At 35.4% G+C, this 22,810-nt stretch overlaps 4 protein-coding genes across 6 annotated transcripts; 2 read left to right on the top strand and 2 right to left on the bottom strand.

Moving 5' to 3' along the window:
- Positions 1 to 1,605: 1,605 nt before the first annotated feature.
- On the bottom strand, positions 1,606 to 2,446 carry LOC114753853 (L10-interacting MYB domain-containing protein-like). Its single transcript, XM_028942565.1, has 2 exons — positions 2,198 to 2,446; positions 1,606 to 2,115 (listed from the first exon to the last, which is right to left on the bottom strand). Exons 1-2 carry the CDS (start codon positions 2,444 to 2,446, stop codon positions 1,606 to 1,608), a joined length of 759 nt encoding a protein of 252 aa, XP_028798398.1.
- A 1,393-nt stretch (positions 2,447 to 3,839) lies between these two features.
- LOC114753847 (protein WHAT'S THIS FACTOR 1 homolog, chloroplastic-like) lies at positions 3,840 to 6,254 on the top strand. Its single transcript, XM_028942556.1, is given in 2 exon segments — positions 3,840 to 5,118; positions 5,121 to 6,254. Coding segments are annotated over 2 exon segments (1,578 nt in total). The 5' UTR covers positions 3,840 to 4,307; the 3' UTR covers positions 5,888 to 6,254.
- Positions 6,255 to 9,183: 2,929 nt separating this feature from the next.
- On the top strand, positions 9,184 to 11,834 carry LOC114753849 (pentatricopeptide repeat-containing protein At4g01030, mitochondrial-like). Of its 2 annotated transcripts, XM_028942559.1 has the most exons (2): positions 9,621 to 9,796; positions 10,068 to 11,834. In XM_028942559.1, the coding sequence occupies exons 1-2, from the start codon at positions 9,752 to 9,754 to the stop codon at positions 11,763 to 11,765; spliced, it is 1,743 nt and encodes a 580-aa protein (XP_028798392.1). In that variant the 5' UTR covers positions 9,621 to 9,751; the 3' UTR covers positions 11,766 to 11,834. The 2 variants fall into 2 exon arrangements, with proteins under 2 accessions (XP_028798391.1, XP_028798392.1); XM_028942558.1 differs by having other exon boundaries at positions 9,184 to 11,834.
- Positions 11,835 to 13,467: 1,633 nt separating this feature from the next.
- On the bottom strand, positions 13,468 to 16,210 carry LOC114753851 (abscisic acid receptor PYL9). Of its 2 annotated transcripts, XR_003741064.1 has the most exons (4): positions 15,952 to 16,210; positions 15,088 to 15,303; positions 13,720 to 14,363; positions 13,468 to 13,586 (listed from the first exon to the last, which is right to left on the bottom strand). XR_003741064.1 is itself a non-coding variant. In XM_028942560.1 (3 exons), the coding sequence occupies exons 1-3, from the start codon at positions 16,075 to 16,077 to the stop codon at positions 14,148 to 14,150; spliced, it is 558 nt and encodes a 185-aa protein (XP_028798393.1). In that variant the 5' UTR covers positions 16,078 to 16,210; the 3' UTR covers positions 13,509 to 14,147. The 2 variants fall into 2 exon arrangements, 1 of the variants encoding a protein (XP_028798393.1); XM_028942560.1 differs by having other exon boundaries at positions 13,509 to 14,363.
- Between the last annotated feature and the right edge of the window lie 6,600 nt (positions 16,211 to 22,810).

Below are 22,810 nucleotides of genomic sequence, written 5' to 3'. Positions count from 1 at the left end.
TAGCCATTGTAGCACAAACTACTTGGACTTGAGTTTTATACTTGTAACTTGGCATCTTATCTAAGATGCGAAACTTATTCTTCCACACCCCAAAAGTCCTTTCTATAGTGCACCTCAAACTTGAATGGTAGTAATTGAAGACTTCGTTATAATTTTCAAATCCCGGTTGTCGCCTGAAGTCTGGAAGGTGATAGCGCTCACATCTGTACGGACCAAGATATCCTGGTGGAGTTGGATAGCCAGCATCAACCAAATAATACTTCCCTAATAAATCATGAAATTATGTTGACATTGTGAAATTAATGAAAATATCAAATGAATTTGATATAATTAAAATTGAAGTTACTGAAAATATACCTGGAGGTGGATGAGGGAAATCCAAGGCTGGAGTTGAGACAGCAGTGATAAACACACGAGCATCATGTGCAGTACCTTCCCATCCCGCTAACACAAAAGTGAAGCACATGTCCCAATCACATACAGCCATAACATTCTGTGTCGGATATCCCTTTCTCCTGATATATTTGTCTTGCTTCGAAAGACTCACCACACATCGTACATGAGTGTCATCAATTGCTCCTATTGCATCATTGAAATATGGCGAATATCGTTTATCGTTTTTTATTTTTGGGTGAGTTACAGAAAACGTAGGATCGAGTGGTTTGATATATTCCCTGGAAAGACTAAGGCAAGCCTGTAATACTCTATGAAAATGCCTGCTTACAGTTTCTCCTGAATGTTGAAACTTTCTTGAATCATCCTATTACATTGTCCATGACCAACCGTGTTCAAAAACATACCAACAATTTCTTCCACTCCCAGATACTTGGAATTTTTTAAACCATGTTCGACCAGTTTAGAGCATAATCGCATGAACATTTCTTTTTCCATTCGAAACATGTCATAACACCGAATTTCATGATCTCGCAAAATTTCTTGCACCCATAAATTACCTGTTTGCTGACTAGTTCTTCGTGGCTCTTTGCACACATAAGGCATCACATATTGACTCACCAATACAGCTACCTCTTCATATTGTGTTATCTCTTCATCTAAAAGGGAAATCAATTGAGACTGTTCATCTTCCTCTGACTCCTCTTCAGACTGTTCATCTTCCTCCATCCAGTCAAACGTAAATTGATTGTTCCAATTTGCCATAGATAATGTCACCTGTGAGTGCAGTTAAATTCAACTGTAAGAATTTTTTTAAACGACAAATAAATATTTTTACGTATGTGCAAATAAATATTTCTTTCTGTTAAACATGCAAAGACATAAAAATTAGTCCAAAAACATTCATAAGCTGCAATTACCATTATAAATAACACATGTAACTTAAAAACATTTAAAACATTCATAGTCAGTTAACAAGTTACATAATTTCATAGTTCCACAAACATTAACTGAAAAACATATAATAACAACTCTGGTCCGAGTTAGACAAAATAAAATCATAACATGCGTCCTAAAATATAGTTCAAGCAGGCGGGGGTTTCAGCCATGATGGTGGATTGTATGCCATATCCTGTAGCCATGCAACCAAGTATTCTGGCTGTCCTTTTAGTGAAACAACCATTTCCCGAACACTCTTGTGCAACAGAAGTCTTAAGCACCGGTTCCGGAAATCAGAGTACTTGTAATTTCCTCAAGGCAGAGCACTTCGGCCGTAACCTCAGAAATTGATACCTCTTTTATTTTCTTAAGAGTTGCAGCTCTATCCTTAGATGCAGTAGCTATTTCACTAACTGAATCCGCTATTTGTCTTGAGGCTGGAAGTTTTTGCTTTGTTTGCCTGCTAGACCCTTCACCTCTCTTCCTCTTCCCATGGCTTCCTGAACCACTAGGTGCAGTATTTGCTGTTAAGTTTACGCCTGCCATCTCATCCGTAACTCCTATACTAGCACCTCCAAGATCTTCTTCGCTATCCCCCGATCCTTCAAGGAGATCTGTATCAACTCTATACACATTCTCTTCATCATCCTCTTGTGTCTGAGGTTGGGTTAAAGACGGTGCCAACATATCCTCTCCAGATGCTATCACACCCTTGAATATCGTGTTTAATTCATGAGCAAACTTTAACCCCTGGTACCTAAACTTTTCATACTGGGGATTCTCCTGCAAGAATACAATCAACAAAAATAAAAAGCCTATAACAAGTAATAACACAGTTCATAACTCAAGATCAACAATTATATACCAGTTTTTTCTTCTCCCACCACTCATTTGTTGCCACCACTGTATTGTTTATAGGGTCCCAACCTACACCAGTTTCTTTGTTCAAATCAACCCATGTCCTCCAATCCTTCCTCAAGCTATCAAGCCTATTTTTCAATTGCTTCCTCTCATATGATTTTCCTGTTTTTGCATTGAATGCAGAATGAATGTTGTTCCACCCAGTCTTTGAAAATGATGTTCCTTGACGATTTTTCCGGTAGATTTGCTCCATGCATTCTTTAAGTAACACCTCTGTGGTGCTTGTATCCCATGTTGCCTTACCTTTATCTTTGTTCATAATTCTATTGAAAAATGTCAATCAAGAATGCAAAAGGGAGTTACAGTGAACCAGAGCACTTTTCTTCCAACAATGCAGAAATATTATACAAATTCAACAATCTTAAATTAGAGGCACTTTACAAACAACTTCCCGAGAGGCAGACACCTAAAAAATATCAGATATTTATGTTTCAAAATTCTTTTTATGTTTCTCTTGTAAATAAATATGAGAGGAAATATCTAATATATATAATATTTATGAATTATAACCTTCACATTTTCGGACTAAAAATAAGCGCCACATTAATTGAAACACTGATCTTCACATTTTCAAACTAAAAAAACGCCAACTTTTCGAAGCTTGTCACAAATAATTAACAGGAAAGGGGTACTCAGAACTACAAATCATCATCAGAAGAATCAAAGACCAGCGGTTCTGCCTCCTACGATACTACCAGGTCATACTACCATCAGTTTTTCCTACTACACTACTACCATTCGACAGCCAGGCCACATTAATTGAAAGAGCATCAGATCAAGAGCAAGAACATCAGATCAACACTTCTAAAATTAATAAGGCTATGGGTCCGACTTATCTACCAATGGCAGCCAACAACATGAATCGAACACCAGCAGATCTAGGACCAAAAACATGTATCTCTTACCAGCTGAACGAACGGCGGAGACACGGCGGGAGACGGCGGTGACAACGGACGGCGACCCTGGAATGCAACCGAACAGAGGGAGAAGAGCGACAACCGAACGATCTATGGAGGATCTGAACGAACGGCCACAAGCCACCCACTCCCACACAAGAACCGGAGATGACACGGCAGGAGACGGCAGCGACAATGGACGGCGATGCTGGCTTCAACCGGGCAGAGGAAGAGGAAGAACGACCGAACGACCGAATGACCGAACGACCCACTCCCACACAAGAACCGGAACTGATGAGATGGCGGAGACACGGCGGTAGACGGCGAGTGCACGGCGGGGATATGGCAGAAGACGACGTCGTGAGCGAGCTCCCTTTTTCAGCTTCAGATCGGGTTTGAAAATCAGAGTGCCGAGTGCGTGTGTGGGTATTTTCTTTTAGCTAATAAACATGCAGAGGGTAGGTAGGTAAAAATATTTAACATGCTACCAACGGTTTCTCAAACGCACCGGCCTCCAAAAAAAAGCTCCACAAATCAACTTCTCCCATAAGTCCATCTGAGCCTCCAGAAGTCAGATTGGGCCACTGTGAATCCAAACAACTCAAAAACGCAGCCACATCAGAAGCCCGATGGAAACGCACGTTTGGGCCCCCAAACGTGATGCCAAACGGGCCCTTAATTGCTCTCTTATTTAAGTCTATAAATAATTAAAAAAAAATACAGTAATTTCGCGTATACTTTAATATTAATTAATCAGTAATATTAAATAGTGTGGAAACAATTTTAACACTTCCTCGGCTGAGACAATGTGGACCCCAGTACTCAGTACTCCACAATAAACGGCGTCGTCTGGAGCCACTCTTCCTTACTGGACCAGATTTTTTAGCCGGGCTCGCGGTGTATTCAGCTTCAATGTTCAACTTTCCGCAGTAGAGCGTATCATGCGAAGGGTTTATGAGTTTTGCTTGCAGATAAACCCTGAGCTAACATCCATATCCTCGTCGGCACCAGTTGCAGCCTGAAAATACTACTCGACCGAAGCTCACACAGGTGAGTCTATGTTATCTATCTCCCTCCAAAATTCTCTCTTTCTGGAACTTTTTCTCGAGTAGTTTCGATTTTTTCCAGTATCTCTTTTTGGATTCCGAAAATAGTTAGATGGATACACATATGTTGTTTCCTTCGCCCAAAGCCTCTTCGTTTACTTCTTTACCATTCTTTATATCAAATAAATTTCCTTTGCTGGAAAAACCAATGCCTTTTGTGAAACCCCACCACTCCGCTCTAACGGTTTCGGTAGAAAGGTCGCAATTTTTGGGGACGAGTTTGCTCTTGTCTCGTGAAAATGTTAACTTGGTTAATCTCAGAAAAGTTCATCCCCTGCCTGGCCCAATAAGAGCGGCAGTGAAGAGAAGGAAAGAAATTCCCTTTGACAATGTGATACAAAGGGACAAGAAGCTCAAATTGGTGCTAAAGATAAGGAATATTCTTGTTAGTCAACCCGATCGAATTATGTCGCTTCGGCAGCTGGGTAAATTTAGAAGAGAATTAGGTCTGCAAAAAAAGCGGCGGTTTATTGCATTGTTGAAGAAATTCCCGGCAGTTTTTCAGATTATGGAGGAGGGAGTTTACTCTCTGAAATTTAAATTAACACCAGAAGCTGAACGGCTTTATATTGAGGAGTTGAAGATTAGAAATGAAATGGAGGATTTGTTAGTTGTGAAGCTGAGGAAATTGTTGATGATGTCACTGGAAAAGCGGATATTGTTGGAGAAGATTGCCCATCTGAGGACCGATTTGGGACTCCCACATGAATTTCGTGAAACAATTTGTCATCGGTATCCACAATACTTCAGAGTTGTTGCAACTGAGCGAGGCCCTGCGCTGGAATTAACTCATTGGGATCCAGAGCTTGCTGTTTCAGCTGCTGAGCTATCTGAAGAAGAAAATCGAATGAAAGAACTAGAAGAAAAAATTTAATTATAGACAGGCCTCCCAGATTCAACCGAGTAAAGCTACCTAAGGGTCTTCATCTGTCAAAGGGTGAGATTAGGAAGTTAATGCAGTTCAGAGACATACCTTACATATCACCATACTCAGATTTCTCAGGGCTTAGGCCTGGGTCTCGGGAGAAAGAGAAGCATGCCTGTGGAGTTGTTCATGAGATTTTGAGCCTCACTCTTGAGAAACGAACCCTTGTTGATCACCTTACTCATTTTCGAGAGGAATTCAGATTCTCTCAGCAGCTAAGAGGGATGCTGATCAGGCATCCTGATATGTTTTACGTCTCTTTGAAAGGAGACAGGGATTCTGTGTTTCTGAGGGAAGCTTATCGTGATTCACAGTTGATAGAGAAGGACCGATTCTTGCTTATAAAGGAAAGGCTTCGTTCTTTGGTTGCTGTTCCACGATTTCCCAAGAGTGGTGCTCCCAATACAGACAAAGATGGAAGGGAAGAGACTGATGACAGGGAAGATGAAAGTGGTGAAGAGGGGAATGAGTGGTCAGATGCTGAAAACTTCCTGAGTGATGATGGATTTGATGACGATGACGATAATGACGGCGAAGATGATTGGAGCGATGAAGATGATGACATGCCCCCAGATTTTGACGAGGATGATGGAAGTTTGGAGATTGGACTGAAAAAACAAATTAAACAAGAAGAAAAGTCAACACCTAAAGATGAAGAGATGCTTGTGCCTGCACTACCTGATGGTCGTCCCAGAGAACGCTGGTAAACCTCAGAAGAGCTTGCATGCTTTGTTTTGTGTGACTCGAGGCATCGGCTTCTTAACCTTCTTTTGAACGCACTGAGAAACAATATATGCATTTGGCCTAGAGTTTGATCTCACTACCTTGGAAGAATATCCTTCATGTTATCAATAGAGCGAGATCCTTCATAGCTCATCTACAGTTCCTTGTTGTGTTCTGTAAACATGAAAAACAGCTGATATTACTTTGAGATCAGAAAAGAATGCTCAATCAAGCTCTTCTAGTTACTTTTATTAACTTGATGAATATCTGCAACTTCCGTTCCTGTATAATAGATTGATAATGTAAACATTGCTATCTTTATAATATATATTTTGCATTTATCGGGGAAAATGGAATAAATCAACGGCTGACCGAAAGAACAAGTTCAATATGACGATGATATCCGTTCAGGAGTCCACTGCTGTATATATCTATTTTTCTTTTAATTTCTCTGTTAATCTAACAAAACAATCGACTTAGAGATGCAACAGCAATAGATACATTTGCATTTTTTGTGGGATACTTGTGATTTGTACGTAATCCCAAGCATATGGACAAAGCTAAACTACCTTTTATTTGTTAATAACCTTATACCTTGGTGTTGGTGTCATGAAAATTTTCTTACGGGTGGGATGTTGCGGGTTTAACTCCCCTTCAAGTGCATACCCTCTAAAATTTAAAAAAGAGAAAGCATTTAACCCGATTCAATGTTATTTGGAAAGAAGAAATAATTTTAAAAGGCTTTGAGCTTTAAATTTACAATTTCACTATAAAATTTCACCTTTTTGATAAATACTAAGACGAGAATCTCAAGGTTGACATGTAATGGTGAGGGCTTAACCAATTAAAAGATAGAGCTCTCTGTTGAGTTACCTTAAATTATATATGTACAAGCCAATCAAATTTTCCACATCTCGGAAAATTTCAAGAGGAGTTAGTTAACACCGGTTAATGGCAAGATCATAAACAAGCAATGGCTGTTTCTTTTAGATACTGTACTTCCTTTTTTTAATGACAAATATGTGTGTGAGAATTTTAAGAATGATTGAAGGATGTGGAGCCTGAATGTGAAATTAATTCTATTGTAACTGAGAATTGGCAAATAAAAATTGAGATGTCAAACATGTCGGATTCTAATTTCCCTAGTCATTTTGGAAAGATACAGGTTCTTTGTTCCGGTTCATGCCTAAGCCTGAGACATGTTTCTTGGTAGAAATTCAAAATGATGTTGCAATGTGGTTTAAGTTTGTATTAATGTCCCGTTATACCCTCATCATAACACATGAAATATAGTTAAGTTAATAACTTCATGTTGGAGACAATCTTATGTGAGACATTATTGGACACTAAACGTGGACATCTCTCCTAATAGAGATTCAAACTTTAATTCGTCACATTATGAGAGACTGGCTCTTTTTGCTGGACTCGACTTTTTTTGGTTCTTAAGTTGCTTGCTTCGTAGTAAGGAATGACAAGTATACTCCTATTTTGTTTGAACTGTTTGGTCCTGCCAGTTGGCCAGTTTACTTTACATGCATTATGTCAGCGTTCATTCATAATTCATAGTTCTTTATTAACTTAGTTTTCCTTCCTTCATTTGGAACCATTATAATGAATTTCAAAGATGAGTAAGCATCAATTGCATTTCATTTTATTTTTCTTCTGTCTCATTGAAGAGACTCATTTCACCCACCCTGAACATTTTAGAAAGGTTAAACCGTTTGGCTCTTGTGAATTGAAGTTGAGAGACTTCCAAAGCAGCGGCTTTCGTTTATTGATGGACTCTTATACTGACTGTCATGCTTTGTTGAGAGAATGATATGGAGAGATGTATACACGAGAGGTCTTCAATGAGTCTTAATGAACTAAACAGTTCTGAGAAACAAGACTAAAGAGAGAATGAAAGATGTCTGCACATAAGACGAAGGTCGAGGGAGAAATCCAAGTTGCGATTTCCATTGTTTAATGTTGACGTGGCACTTCTCCTTCATTGGACTTCCGGGAATTTCAAGAGAAAAGAATAGCCCCATGAGATGCGGCATTTTTCTTACCGTCTCCATGGAATTAATCTGGAAGCCTTTGGGAGGCCATGGACAAACTGTGCTTCGCCTTTCTTCAAAGCCTTCCAACGAAGCAACTGATCTGATTGTTTGTATTTAGAGAACATTGATGTGATTAATTAATGTGATGATAATTATCAAGTTTCAGAAACAGAGTTTGCCGTGAAAGGAAGCTGAATGACAAACACATGGCGTGGCTCTACCATCCTCACCGGGTTTCAAGACTAAAAGCTATCAGCTAATCACTACAGGTAGTGTTTAATTAGCTTCTTCGTCATTTTAATCCATCACTATTTTTTCAAAACAAAAAATGTTGACGCCAATTGACATTTGAAACTCAAGCCTCATCAAATTTGGGTAAAGTTAGGTTAAATATATGGATATAAAGCTATGTTGTATATAATAAACTGCGGTTTGATTTTTTTCCCCCTACCAAGTTTCTCTCTATTAATTACATGATGATGGTAGTTATAAATTATTCACATAAAATTGTAGTGATACTTGTTAATATGTACTTCGAAAAAACATTAAATTTGAGTCGTTAAACTTTTTCCAGCAACCTTGCAATGCTGGAGAGGAGCCACTTCTAACGCAATGTGTTGTTCTTTTTGCATTATATCAAATTAAAAAGTTAATTAAATTATTCTTTATGTGTTCTTTTTTGCCAACTACATATTTATTTATTATTTATTAATTAAAGACTGTGTCTTTGTTTTGCGAGGAGTAGAAATAAAGAAATCAATGAACCGGAGGAATTCCGGTTCGTCATTGTTTATTAGTTTCCCTCCCCCTCTTCTTTCCCGGTCCAATATAATAGGATAAACCTTATCCACAAAATCCAATTTCTTGCTTCGAGCAAAAATAATAATAATAGAAAGAAACGAATCAAGATTCAAGAACGACTCAATTTTGACCTCTTTCATATAACTATCTTACCTCCCGTTCCTTCCACTGCCCAATGGCACTTCTCTTTTCTTCTCAGTGCCAAAGCTCTATGGATAAACTGGCTCATATTCATCTTCTTAATCCTTGTTCTGTTCCTCACCGACGAACCAAATTGCCACCACGAAGCCATTCACCCGCTTCAGTTTCTCAGGGAATGATAGATACCTCAAGTTTTGCTTCTACTCAAGTTTCGTCGCCTAAACTTTCCTCGAGCTCTCACCTTTTGCATAACATGGGTCAGATTAGGACTTTGGAATCTGTCAGGGTGTTGCATGCCCTGATACTCAAAATGCCATGTGAGGGGAACTTGCATACCATGGATAAAAGCTTGATCAGGTACTACTTAGAATTTGGGGATTTTATGTCTGCAACAAAAGTGTTCTTTGTAGGTTTTACGAGGAATTATCTTCTCTGGAATTCTTTTCTGGAGGAGTTCGATAGTTTTTGGGGCGATCCCCGAGAGATTCTGGAGGCCTTCAAGGAATTGCATAATATAGGAGTGGAGTTTGATAGCAGAGCTCTTACTGTAGTTCTGAAAATTTGCTCCAATTTGATGGATTTGTGGCTTGGGTTGGAAATTCATGCTTGTATGATCAAGAGAGGCCTTGACTTTGATGTGCACTTGAATTGTGCATTGATCAATTTCTATGGGATGTGCTGGAGTGTAGATAAAGCGAATCGAGTGTTTGCTGAAACGCCGCACCATGAAGATTTCTTGTGGAATACAATAATTATTGCGAACTTGAGAAGTGAGAGGTGGGGAGAAGCTTTAGCATTGTTCCATAGGATGCAGCTATCTTCTGCCAAGCCGACTTGTGGAACCATGGTGAAGTTACTTCAAGCATGTGGGAAACTAAGAGCTCTCAACGAAGGGAAACAAATTCACGGGTATGTTTTAAGATGTGGTTTAGAATCAAATGTGTCTATTTGCAATTCCTTAATTAGCATGTACTCTAGAAACAATGAACTGAAGCTAGCTAGAACAGTTTTCTATTCTATGGAAGATCGTAACTTGTCTTCATGGAACTCAATAATTTCAAGTCATGCTGTAGCTGGAAGTTTGAATGATGTGTGGGATATCTTGCGAAAAATGGAGTCATTGAATATCAAACCAGACATTATAACTTGGAATTCTCTTTTGTCTGCCCATCTCCTTCAGGGCTCATACATTACAGTCCTCACCATTTTCCGGAGAATGCAAAGTGCAGGCTTCAAGCCAGATTCATGCTCAGTCACCAGTGCCATACAAGCAATCATTGAATTAGGATTCTTCGCTTTAGGGAAAGAAATCCATGGTTATGTTATAAGAAATGAGCTGGACTATGATGTCTATGTATGTACTTCATTGGTGGATATGTATGTCAAGAGCAATTCCTTAGAAAGAGCTCAAGCAGTGTTTGATAATACAGAGAACAAAAACATTTCTGCTTGGAATTCTTTGATATCTGGCTATTCCTTCAAGGGCCAGTTTAATAATGCCGAAAAACTATTAACTGAGATGAAGGAGGAAGGCATAGAACCTGATTTAGTGACATGGAATAGTTTGGTGTCAGGGTATTCAATGTGTGGCTACACTGACGAAGCTTTGGCTGTAGTTCGTCGGATCAAGAATTCAGGATTGACTCCTAATGTGATTACCTGGACGGCTATTATATCAGGATGTTCACAGAATGAGAATTACAGGGATGCCCTGAAGTTTTTCAGCCAAATGCAAGCAGAAAATGTAAAACCCAACTCTACTACCATTTGCAGCTTACTATCTGCATGTGCAGGCCTCTCCTTGTTAAAGAAAGGAGAGGAGATACATTGCTTAACCATGAGACTCGGTTTCGTGGATGACGTTTATATAGCCACGGCCCTCATTGACATGTACAGTAAGGCAGGTAGACTGAAAGTGGCTGTTGATATTTTCAGAAGAATTCAGAACAAAACACGTCCTTGTTGGAATTGCATGATGATGGGATATGCCATTTATGGCCACGGGGAAGAGGTGATTACTCTTTTCAGTGAACTTTGCAAAACGGGTATCCAGCCCGATGCTATAACCTTCACTGCTCTTCTCTCTGGCTGCAAGAATTCGGGTTTAGTTGATGAGGGGTGGAAGTATTTTGACAGTATGAAGACAGATTACAACTTGAACCCAACTATTGAGCACTACTGTTGCATGGCAGACCTCCTGGGAAAAGCTGGCTATCTTGATGAGGCCTGGGATTTTGTAAAAACTATGCCCATAAAACCAGATGCTAGTATTTGGGGTGCTCTTCTTGCATCTTGTAGGATTCATAAAAAAATAAAACTAGCAGAGGTCGCAGCCAAAAATCTTTTCGAGTTGGAACCAGACAATTCTTCTAATTATGTGCTGATGATGAACTTATATTCCGCTTTTAATCAATGGGAGGATGTGGAGCGTCTTAAAGAATCAATGATTGCCCGGGGGTTGAAGATCCCACATGTATGGAGCTGGACACAAATTAATCAGACAATTCATCTGTTCTCCACAGAGGGGAAGCCACACCCAGAAGAAGGGGACATATATTTTGAGCTATATCATTTGATTTCCGAAATCAGAAAGCTGGGTTATGTTCCTGATATTAAATGTGTATATCAGAACATTGATGACAATGAGAAGGAGAAGGTTCTGCTCAGTCACACTGAGAAGTTGGCTATCACATATGCATTGATGAAGTCAAAAAGTGGGTCACCTATAAGGGTTGTTAAGAACACAAGAATTTGCCAAGATTGTCATACAGCAGCAAAGTACATCTCTTTGGCTAAAAACCGAAGTGTTTTCCTCAGAGATGGTGGTCGCTTTCACCATTTTGTTAATGGAAAGTGCTCCTGCAATGACAGATGGTAATAAGAAATGTAGGTAAGAGAACTCAGAGCAGTTTATTGTCGTTTTCTGATGCTCAAGACAAGTCAATGAAAAGGATTACAATACATAATAGGAAGAGCATGCTGGATTCTGTAAATGTGACTATATTACTTTTATTATTTGGACAGAAAAGAAATGATAGTAGACGGAGGAATGGTGATTTCTTGAAGCAATTGATATATCTCACGACTTGGGCACTTTTTTTTTTTTTTTTGGCCAAAGAGGGTTTCTTCAAGTTTCTTTTCTTTTTCTCTTTCCTTTGTTTTTTCCTCCGGCCAAGTTTTCTTCAAGGTTGTGGGTTCCTTCTCTCTCAGGGGCCAGGGCAAAAAGCCAAATCTGATTTATGGAGTCAAAACGCGGCAGAATTGGTCAATCAAAATTTCTTCTATGATACATGTTACATGTTTATTAACTGTAAATTTTTATTTTACGCACATTCCTTTAGTATCCTCCACGTAAGGTGTTAATCAGAAATATTATTAAACAATACAAATTGTTTTCTTTTTCATGATCAGAATTAATATTTCTTAGAATTAAATTTTGTTAATAAAACTATGAATGATTCAAGTAATTTTTTGGCATAAAATAATACATGTAAAGGTAATACCATTCAATAAAAAAATCCTCTACATATCCTTAATATAAAAGCTATTTAATTAATTTGAATAAATTAAAAAAAATAATTAAATTATTTAAGTCTAATAAATTTGATATATAATCTCCCTAAAATACTTCCATGTAACATTAAATTATATATTGGTTTGTAAATTAGATAAATTAATTTAAAAAAATAATAAATATGATTAATAAAATAAATTAAAGTCTTGCATTAGGAATCAAACAAACTCCTTAACTAACTTCTGTTAAAACCGAATGAACCCGGATGAGTAATATTGTTCATCCACGAGTGAATATGAAAGGAGCCATGGTACGATGGTAATAACCAATTCATGTGAACATTTCATCACACAACAGCCTTTTTTTCTTTCTGGAGAGCGGTGAAGCAGAAAATAAACATTTATATTCTTGTGCTCCCATGGTTTCACCCCCGGGGGGGGGGGGGGGGGAGGTCCTTCATGGTCTAAAGTTCGCAGATTGTGTGCGAAAAGAATCACTCGAATCTCGTAAAACCATAAAAATAACCAAACACTAAAGAAAGACAAGATATATGTAAAAGGAAATAAACATTTATACTCTTGTGCTGTCTTTTCTTTTTAAAAAATGAAGTTCCTACAACTGTTGAATTATAAAAGATCAAAATTTTATAGATAGAATCTTTCATGGACATTCATAAAAGTGAAACAACACAGAAAAGATTAGATTTAAAAAAATTAAAAATAAAAAGCTTAAAATGCTTCCCAGAGAGAGAGGCACTCTCCTCACACACTTCAATGACTTCTTCGAGATAAAAAGCATTGGGTCAGTGAGCAGTATCAAATTTTGTCCAACAAATATGTTAATCGGTTATCTGCCAATAATGTCCAACGAGTAAGCATCCACCACTAATTGCAATAAATCATGCCTTATAATTAAAACAATCATCCCACCTCCTATTATTATGAGGAAGCTTCCATCAATAGCAATAAACCAATCATAATCTCTTATTTCAACGTTTCTCCCTCCCCTGCCCCACCCCACCCACGTTTTTTCCTGAGGTCTCAGGTCCCTTCTTTAAAAGAAAAAGTGAGGCGGGAAAAACAAGTTGGATTTGTAACCACCGCACAATGAGCATCAGCATATCTTTGCACTTCCTCAAAGCAAAGTGCATCACGCCTTAAGTAGAGTCCATTCGATAAAAGTGTCCTAAACATAAATTCAAAAACAGGGAGGGAAATTGTGAATAAATCAACTTGCAAACAAAAAATACTAAACAACTTATACAAGAGAAGAGATAAGAGCATCAAGGCAGCAGCTACAAAGCGGGGTCTTTTCCTACCAGTACAAGAAACAGCAAAGGTTGCAGTTCCCTTTTTTTTTTTTGCTTTTCTTCTTGTTTCCAACATAAATATTTACAAATAGCCCTAGCAACACACCACCATGCAGATAGTCCAGAAGAACAGCAGAGAACAAGGAACTTTTCCCGCTCCCATCCTCCGATGTTCATGAAACTCGGAATCTCATCTCGCAAAAACTGAAGAAGAGAAACTCAGCTGCTCTCAAGTAGATTACACAGAGCTACAGATGCAGAAGGGACGGTAGGAGAAAGGCGTCCTTGATATTGAAATACAAATTGGCAGCAACCCACACCCAAAACTTCTGAGAACGTGGAAGGAATACTCCAACCAATCTCTACACCTGATCTGGGATTAGAAAGCCACAGATCGTCTAGTTGCATAAACCGACCTTGTTCTCCCATAGACCTACTTAATGGTTGATGGGATCAGTCCGGCCCTGCACAGCCATCCTCTCGGAGACATCAGCCAAGGAGCTCAGATTGCATCTGATCAAAGCCTCCACAAAGTAACAAGTTTCATCCCTGGTGTTACCATCAGGTACGTCTACCACAAATGATTCAATCACCATTGTTCCAGGTCTTCCGTCAATGATCTCTGGATGGACTGTGATTATAGAGGAATAGTTCTGCAGAATTCAAATAATACCGTTTAATGGCACAATATAAAATTAGAAGAATGGAAAAACTAATTATAAATACATCTTCACAACAGCAAAGGAAAATATTGAACAATCTCATATATTAACCTGTACCAAGCACATTTACAAAATTTAGAGAAATACCAGCAGTGCATCCAATATGTAAGAATCTTCTGAACCATGGTAACCTTGAGTACTTGCAAGTTGCAAGCATTTCCACATTCATTCACTCAATCTTTCATCTATATGATTGCAGAAATGGGTCGATGACATAAAATTAAGAATTAAGGAGGAAATCCCAGATATCATACCCAATTGAATACCATATCACAATAAGGTAGCTTGTGGCATTTCCAACGGTAACACTGAGCAGTCAGCGAAAAGATACATTTAAACAGCAGAATAAATCTCATATACGCTATTAAGGGCGGAAAAACACAGACAGCATGCACAAATGCAGGATTATTGCGGTGATGGTTCTAGCATCTGTGCATTTAAGATTTTCAATGTCCTTCCCTTACTTCAGCTCAAGAAATGACGTGGGTATTACTTTCAGAAGATTTAGCAACCATAACCGAAGGCTCCCAAGCTTTGCTTTATACAGATAAAAAATAAATCTTTACCTTCTCTTATTATTCCCTCTTTCCGATTACTTTTGCAATAAGAATCAATTAGAAGAGTACGAGAAGGGAGGACGGAAGAACAGTCATACCCGGAGTCTGTGGTCGCCACCAACAATCTTGATGCTAAGAATGTGTTCCTCATCGTCAAGTTGTTCCAACCTCTCAGTACTAGTCGTAGCAGGAAGGCCCGATTTAACATTCACTTCTCTAACGCTCCCAATACCTAGGTCTCCCTGCATGATACATCTGCTTACAAAAGGTTTGTACTTCTGAGGTTGATCAAACCTTCTAACAAGAGACCACACCTGACAGAAGAGGGGGGGAAAAAAACTTCGAGTCAGATCAATTAGTTTTTTTTCTTCGGCCACAAATTTCACACAATAAAGAAACAGAATGAGATACATATACGTTACAATATTGACAATAAACCTAGAGTTCAACTGATCATGCAAAAAGAGATAAAATAGCAGATGTTAAGATATCAATGCTTTGCATTTGCTTGGTTTTTTCTGGAAACGTTAAAAGCGCTACACAAGTGTGAGGATGCTCCTAACGCCAACTTCTTCGTCTTTTTTCTTATTTCGATTGAAATTTAAGCGAAATCTGACACGGAAAAAGGTGAAAGGGCCATGACACATGAACGAAGGACATTTGTTGCCATAACTGATTCCATAATCACGCATATGAATTTCACAGAAGTCAAAAATCATCATGTGTCTCACGAGCTTCGATTAAAAGAATCAGCAATGAAGAAAGAGACAAAACCAGGGGGAACCCATAAAGGGAAACGTCAAGGCTAAAGAGCTGAATTGCTCAGATCTTGAAAAGGCAAAAGTCAAAGCCTTGAAAAACGAAACAAATAAAGACCCACCAACCAAAACAAAGCTCAGAAGCGAAATCAACCATTGATAACCAATTCCGATGCCAATATATACACAACACAAGCAACTTACAAGGTGAACGGGAGCTCGTATGTGCTTGACAAGGGCGGAAGTACACTGGTTCTCCCTGGGTTCATGTTTGTGATGTCTCCGTATGTACTGAGTCTCTAAGGAACCGTACGATTCGTCTCCGTTCATCCTTCACTCCACCTTCCTTCTTCGCTGCGTACGAGATGTGGCAGAGGGTTCGAGAGAGGGATAAGGTTTGGTTGAGCAGAGAAGGCTGTGTTTGGCGCAAAAGAAAGTCATTGAGAGGCTTAAAGGCTTAAAAGCAGAGCTTGGATTGGCAAATGGCAAGGCTCTATCAAAAAGTCCATGAACCCACCGACACTGTTTTATTTTATTTTATCCTTTAAATGCTCCTAACGGCCCATTGGCTGCTTTTCGTAGGGCAGGTATTGGCCTATCAAATACATATATTACAATTTAGGACCCCAAATATTAAACATTGGGATCTAATGGTCTCAAAGTTCATGATTATTACAATAATCCCCATCCCCATGTGCTGTGCACAAATAGAATTATTTGTTATTCTTTAATCTAAAAGAAACCTCATAGAAGTCAAGCTCAAGCATCCAGTTCAATTAGTGTTTATAAATTACTGTCATTTATTAGGAAATGCTTAGTTATCAAAGCATGACATTTTCGAAAGGTATAATGAATGAAACCAACCGTTTGTTTTAATATATATATATGTACATGTATATGTATATATACACTACTCTAATTTTATTTATAAGGCAAAGAGAGAAGACATTTTTTATTCTATTTATAGAGCACTGAAAAAAGATTTTTTGAAGGATGTATAACTTTACCCTTTATTTATTATTATGTTGACTTTGTTCATATAAAGTATAATATATATTAAATAAAGATAAAATTAGAAAGTTGTCAAATTTAAAATGAGAGTTAATGAAGTTTACAGTTTTTTTAGTATGTGTGAAATATATTGGAATTGACTTATAAATAAGATTAGAGGAGTATATGATTTTTCAACTAACATACTCAATTGGTTCTATTTATAGAATAGAATGGAAAAAAAAGTTTTTGGTCCTTTACATAGGAGAGGGAGAAAATTTTCATATTAATACATAATTTTACTCTTAAATTATTACTGTGTTGACTTTTTTTTTGGATATGATATAATATATATTCAATAGAAATAAAATTAAAAAATCGTTAAATTTTAAATGAGAATTAATAAAATTTAAAGTTTTTCTTAATCTATATGAAACATGTTAAAAGTTACTCATAAATAAAAGTATAGGAGTAATTATTATACATCTTAGTGAGAAAATAGTTCCTAGGCAATTTATAAATACTATTTGAATTTTCTGTAATAAAAATAACATTAGATCCATAAAAAAAATCATTTTGAATGAAAAGCCGTAATTGAACAGAAAGCTAACAAAAATTACATTAAGAAACGTGATTTTTATAGTAGAGACGACATTTACCAAATACTCCAAAATGGCTTCAACAGTCAACACGCCTACCGCACTCAAAACACGCACAAACCTTTTTGTTAAATTTTTTCGTGTTTTAATTTTAATTCATATTTATACTGATGCTATTGCATTTATTTAAATTATATTCCTTATTTATTAACAATTTATTTAGGTGTCATTACCTCCCCCCTCCCCGAAACATAGTCCAAGGCCGAAACATTTTAAATTTTAGCAAGTGGGCAAAATTTTTGCTAGTTGGAACATTAAAAGTTGATAGATTAGTTGAAAACTGTTGCAAAATCAATGGTTTATTACTTCAAAAAAAAAAGTTCCAAATCCTTACAGCTATGTATGTATATTTTTCAATACTTCATATTAAAAGTTAAAACATTGGTCGCAAACTTTCCACACATCAATATCAATTTGGAAATTAAATTTATAAACATCCATGTATTAATTAAATTCTTTTTAATTTTTTGTGCTAATTAGAACATTCATTGCAAATTTTTCATAACGTATTTAACTAATATTTATTATAAATATTCAGCATTGATCATCCGCAAATTTATGAATGACTTCTTAACTTTCAACATGAAACAAATTTGTGAAATGAGTAATTAAATTAATATATTGCCCCCAAAGTATCATTCCCCCAAAATTGTTCTCCTGGGACGTTATCCGTGATTTTCTTTTTATTGAATTTTGTTTGTCAATTAAATGAAAAAAGAAAAGTACAAGTTGGTACAATTGCGTGCTTACGGGTATAAGTAGTACTCGAAGTTTGCGATGATAATTACATCAGAAATAATATTAACCTTTTTTGCAACAAATATGGTAAGCGTCGCTGTATTACGGAATTACGCAGAGACGTTGCTTTTATGGATCAGAGACATTTTGTACGTTTTCTTCCCAAAATTAACGCTCAGAAAAGTCAGACGACCCAAAGCTTTTGTGGAAATATATTTTTATCAGAGCAACGTGGCGGCAATCCTAAATGTAAACTTTTGTTCTTAAGTACAAAAATTAATACATTTTACCACTCATGTTTATTTTTTAAAACACTTAATTTATCTAATTTATAAACTAATATGACCTTCTAATTTTAATACAAAAATCAGATAAGAAATTTATTTTTGTTCTAAATATAAAATCTTAATTCATTCAATCTCTTAAGTTTATAATTTTTTTCTTCAAAATATTTATGTTGATCACATATATTAAGGGGATTTTATGAAAAAATAGTTTCAATGCATATAATTAATAATGATATTTTAAAAAAGTCAATACTTATTTACTATAAATGATTAAGTTAATAAATTTTTTTAATAAAAGCAAATTAATTATTTAGTCTCTATAGTAATGATGGGAGGTAAGTATAATAATATACGAGAATTATTTTAAGAAGATTAGGTTACTTATGCTACAACCTACAATTAAATGATTTATTTAGTTTCATTAATTTATTTAAATTAGCGATAAATAGTTCTTACGTTATAAGTAAATCAATAACAGTGAAACATTTGCAAATCAAAGGCACGAGGGGTTTGCTCGCGTTGAAATGTAGTAAGACTTAAGATTATCATACCCATTATAGATATGGAGGGTGTTTGGATGAAACCAAACCATGGTTTGAAGAATAACTTCTGGAGAATATATTCTGGGAAGAATAAATTTTGTGAAGAATAGATTTTGTGAAAAAGTGATTCTGAAAAGTGAGAGTGTTTGGATAGTTGTTATCAGAAGCACTTTTTATATATACAAATTAGTAAAAAAGACATAAGTTAATATGATAATTGCATAAAAGATAGATTTTATGATATATTTTAATTTGAAGGAATAAAATTGTTAATAATATATTTTTTATCAACATAATTAATAATACATAAGATAATATAATTAATGAATATTAATATGTGTATATATATTTATAAGATATAAGATTAATATGTTTATAAAAAATTAATTGAGTGATGTTAAAGTCATATTATTATTGAGATCTACTCTGACAGGCACAATCATACTCTCCAATTTGAGCCAAAAATATAATGGATTCACTTCTCCTGAAACTATGGTTTTGAGTTCCAAAACCATGATTGCAGCCCAAACCATGGTTTCAGATTATGACATCAAAATTGATGCTATTTGGATGACATTCCACCCAAACTATAGTTTTGCCTCCCAAACTATGGTTTTGGGAGTTACCCAAACAGGCGCAGCTAGTTCATTTATAAGACATATTTGTATGTTAAAAGATACATTAAATTGATAAAAAAAATTGTAAATTCACTCTTATTAAAGTTTTCTCTCTTTATATTTACAAATCATTCTCACATCCCTCTCCTCTTTTTCTATTTCTTCAATGAGAATTAAATAAAAAAATTTAAAATTAATCTCTAAATACAATACAAGTGACTTGTATCTAGAATGATTTTTTTTAATCTGATAATTTATTTCCCCTAGCTAGTAATGTCCAACAGATTTGGTATCCGCCATTCGCATTCAAAATAGTATATATGGTGATGTTTGTCAAAAAATTTAAATACCAGTATATAAATCTATTTATTGTTACATTCAATCCTAAATATAATACTTATTTTATAATACAATTTACATTATAAATTAAATCTTATATTTAAAACCGGATGCAGTGTATATCTAGTAACATGAGTGTGTGTCAAACAATTATAAAATGCATGACATAATAACAACTATTAAAAAAAATACTAACTTTTAAGACGAAAAAGTTTATTAAGAAAATAAGTTTTGATTTTGATTTGACTCAATTATGCAGCTTGAGTGGATCTCGAAGAAAACCAACTGAAAAGGGGTATCGGATGCCAATAGTATAAAGCTGAAAGAGTAAACTCCAACTTACTATTACAGGGAATCTAACAATTAATAAAGGACTAAGCAGGCATAAATTAGGATTAATATATGAATAATCAATGTTCAAAAATGGTTTCATTTATTTGGAATCCACCGACCAAATCCACATAAAAAATATTTCTTGTGGTGTCTTTTTATTCAGCTAATTAATATATGCAATTAAGTTAAACCAAAGCTGTTCTCCCGTGTGGCCCTCGAGTTATTACATGCAGCTTTTTCAGTGATTTTGTACCTGCTCTGCCATAATTATATAGGCTTAAGTCTAGTTTATTTGATATGCAAAATTAAATAAAGTAAAATACTTTTTAAAAAAAAAAAATGTGACTTTCCTGTTAAATTTTCTAAAACATTTAACAGCATATAATTCCCATTAGACAGTGATACCCGTACAAAATACATTGCCTATGATGTGCTTTTGTATGGAAGGAGAATCACCTTTTTTAATGATGCCAAGTGGCAACCAAACGTGGTGTAGGTAGTAATTTAAAGTCATTCGATTTACCAAAAATACAAATTTAAGTCATTCAATGGGGAGACAAAGACGCAGCAAGTGGACATTAATTAATGAACGAAAACAAGCTGGTTTGTACTATGGTATATATAAGGAAATGCACATGTCAGCCCTTTTCTTAAAATAATAATTTCATAATTGTACCTCTTGTTTTTAAAATAACTCATCTTTAGATTTGGGCTCATCGTCTCTAGATCCTCCTGCCATTTAACATGTAACACTTTCACTTTATTAAAGGAGATTGATTCGAATTCTTATTAAAAAATATATATATACATATTTAATGTTCAATAATATTTCGAGCAAGTTTTTTTTAATAAAAAACCCGGTTACACAGACGCAATTATATTTTGTGTTTCTTAAGCAAGAAACTAATTTTTCATATATAATATACTTAAATATAGTAATGTATGTAATATAACTAGAGATTCTGGATACTTCATATAGTATTTTTTAAAAGAAAAAAAAAACTAGACAATTTAAAACCCCTCCCCACATGCCTACCCCACTTTGGTCTTTATGGGTATAGAACCCAGAACTTCCTCTAATAATTAATTACAACTCTGTACAGTAATCTTTGTATTGTTAATATATGAGTTTGATTATTATTATTTGAAAAAACAAAAGAAGTTAAAATATGCGCCTATGAAACCAACCCCAAAGTTATCTCCGTTTAATAATATATAACTTTTTCTTTAATCTAATGAGATGCCTTACAGCTGTAGGATTGGCAAAGCTCCAAACTTTTGCATAATAGAATAAGTCCTCAGCTGATGAACAGTCACGTGATGCTTGCTTTGCTGCCTTATTTTTCTCAAAAATAAACATCACCGCCAATTTGCTAGCTAGGTTGCCATATATATTACCTTCGGTCTTTAATATAAGATCTTTTTAATTTTTATTTAGTTCTAAATATAAGATCTCGATCCATTTTGTCTCTCATATTTACTCAATTTTTTCTAAGATAATCCTTCTAATAATTATAGTTATAGTTAATACACTTGATTAGCAAGGATATTTTTAAAAAGATAACACCTATTTAGGACAAATAACCAGTTCAACTTATTTTTTTAATCTCCTCAAATTAGTCAACTGGCTCTTATAATTAGAACCGAAGGTATTATAACCAATCATTTATATTATAAGTGACGGAGAGAAATCTAAGTTAGTTTATTTGTTTTTATTATCGAATATCGCAGTATTAATATTCTTCTTCTTTTTGTTCTTGAATGAAACGAATATAGAATTTCTCCATACAAGAAGGATGATGCCCAAAATTCAAATCACCCATGAAAGAATATTATTGCACTTGGGAAGTAGGTAGGCTATGTTCCCATTATAATCTTTGTTCGTGTAGTCATGAAAAACACCTTTTTAGACCTAATTAGAAAATTAATTTTAATTTTAAATGTAAGATATACTTATCGTCCTCCCACCCAAACCCTTATTAATACTCCCTCAATAGGGTGGTGTGTTTGTTTTTTATTTTTTTAAATAATACTACATCTGGTCATAATTATAAGAGTTAGTTGACTAATTTGAGAAAATTAAAAAAGTAAGTTGAGTTAGTTATTTGTCTTAAATAAGTGTTGTCTTTCCTAAAATATCATTGCTAATCAAGTATATTGACTAAAATTACTATTGTTAGAAGGACTACTTTGAAAAAAATAATATAAATATGAGAGACATAGTAGATTGGGGTCTAATATTTAGGACTAAAATAAAAGTCAAATAAGGTTTTATATTAAGGACTAGAGGTAATAATCAAAATCAAAAGCTATTCTAAATAAGTTTAAAAAAATATCATAATTTATTATAGTTAACTATTTTTTTAATCTAATTAAATCAGTTAAATAAATTATATGTTAATGATTGAAGGTGTATTAGTTTTGAGATATTCTCACATCCCATTTATATTAACTATCCAAATTAATATGTGTGTGGTGCAATCAAAATAGATGAAATCAAGACGTACGCCCCTTTTAAGAAAGAAGTGGCCTGGCATCCGCAGGAACGAGATTCCAGC

Source organism: Neltuma alba, unplaced genomic scaffold, assembly GCF_004799145.2.
Source record: "Neltuma alba isolate B1F8T4 unplaced genomic scaffold, ASM479914v2 tig00008211_pilon, whole genome shotgun sequence".
In the NCBI taxonomy this organism is placed as follows: Eukaryota; Viridiplantae; Streptophyta; class Magnoliopsida; order Fabales; family Fabaceae; genus Neltuma; species Neltuma alba.
This window is presented reverse-complemented; position numbering and strand designations above follow the sequence as displayed.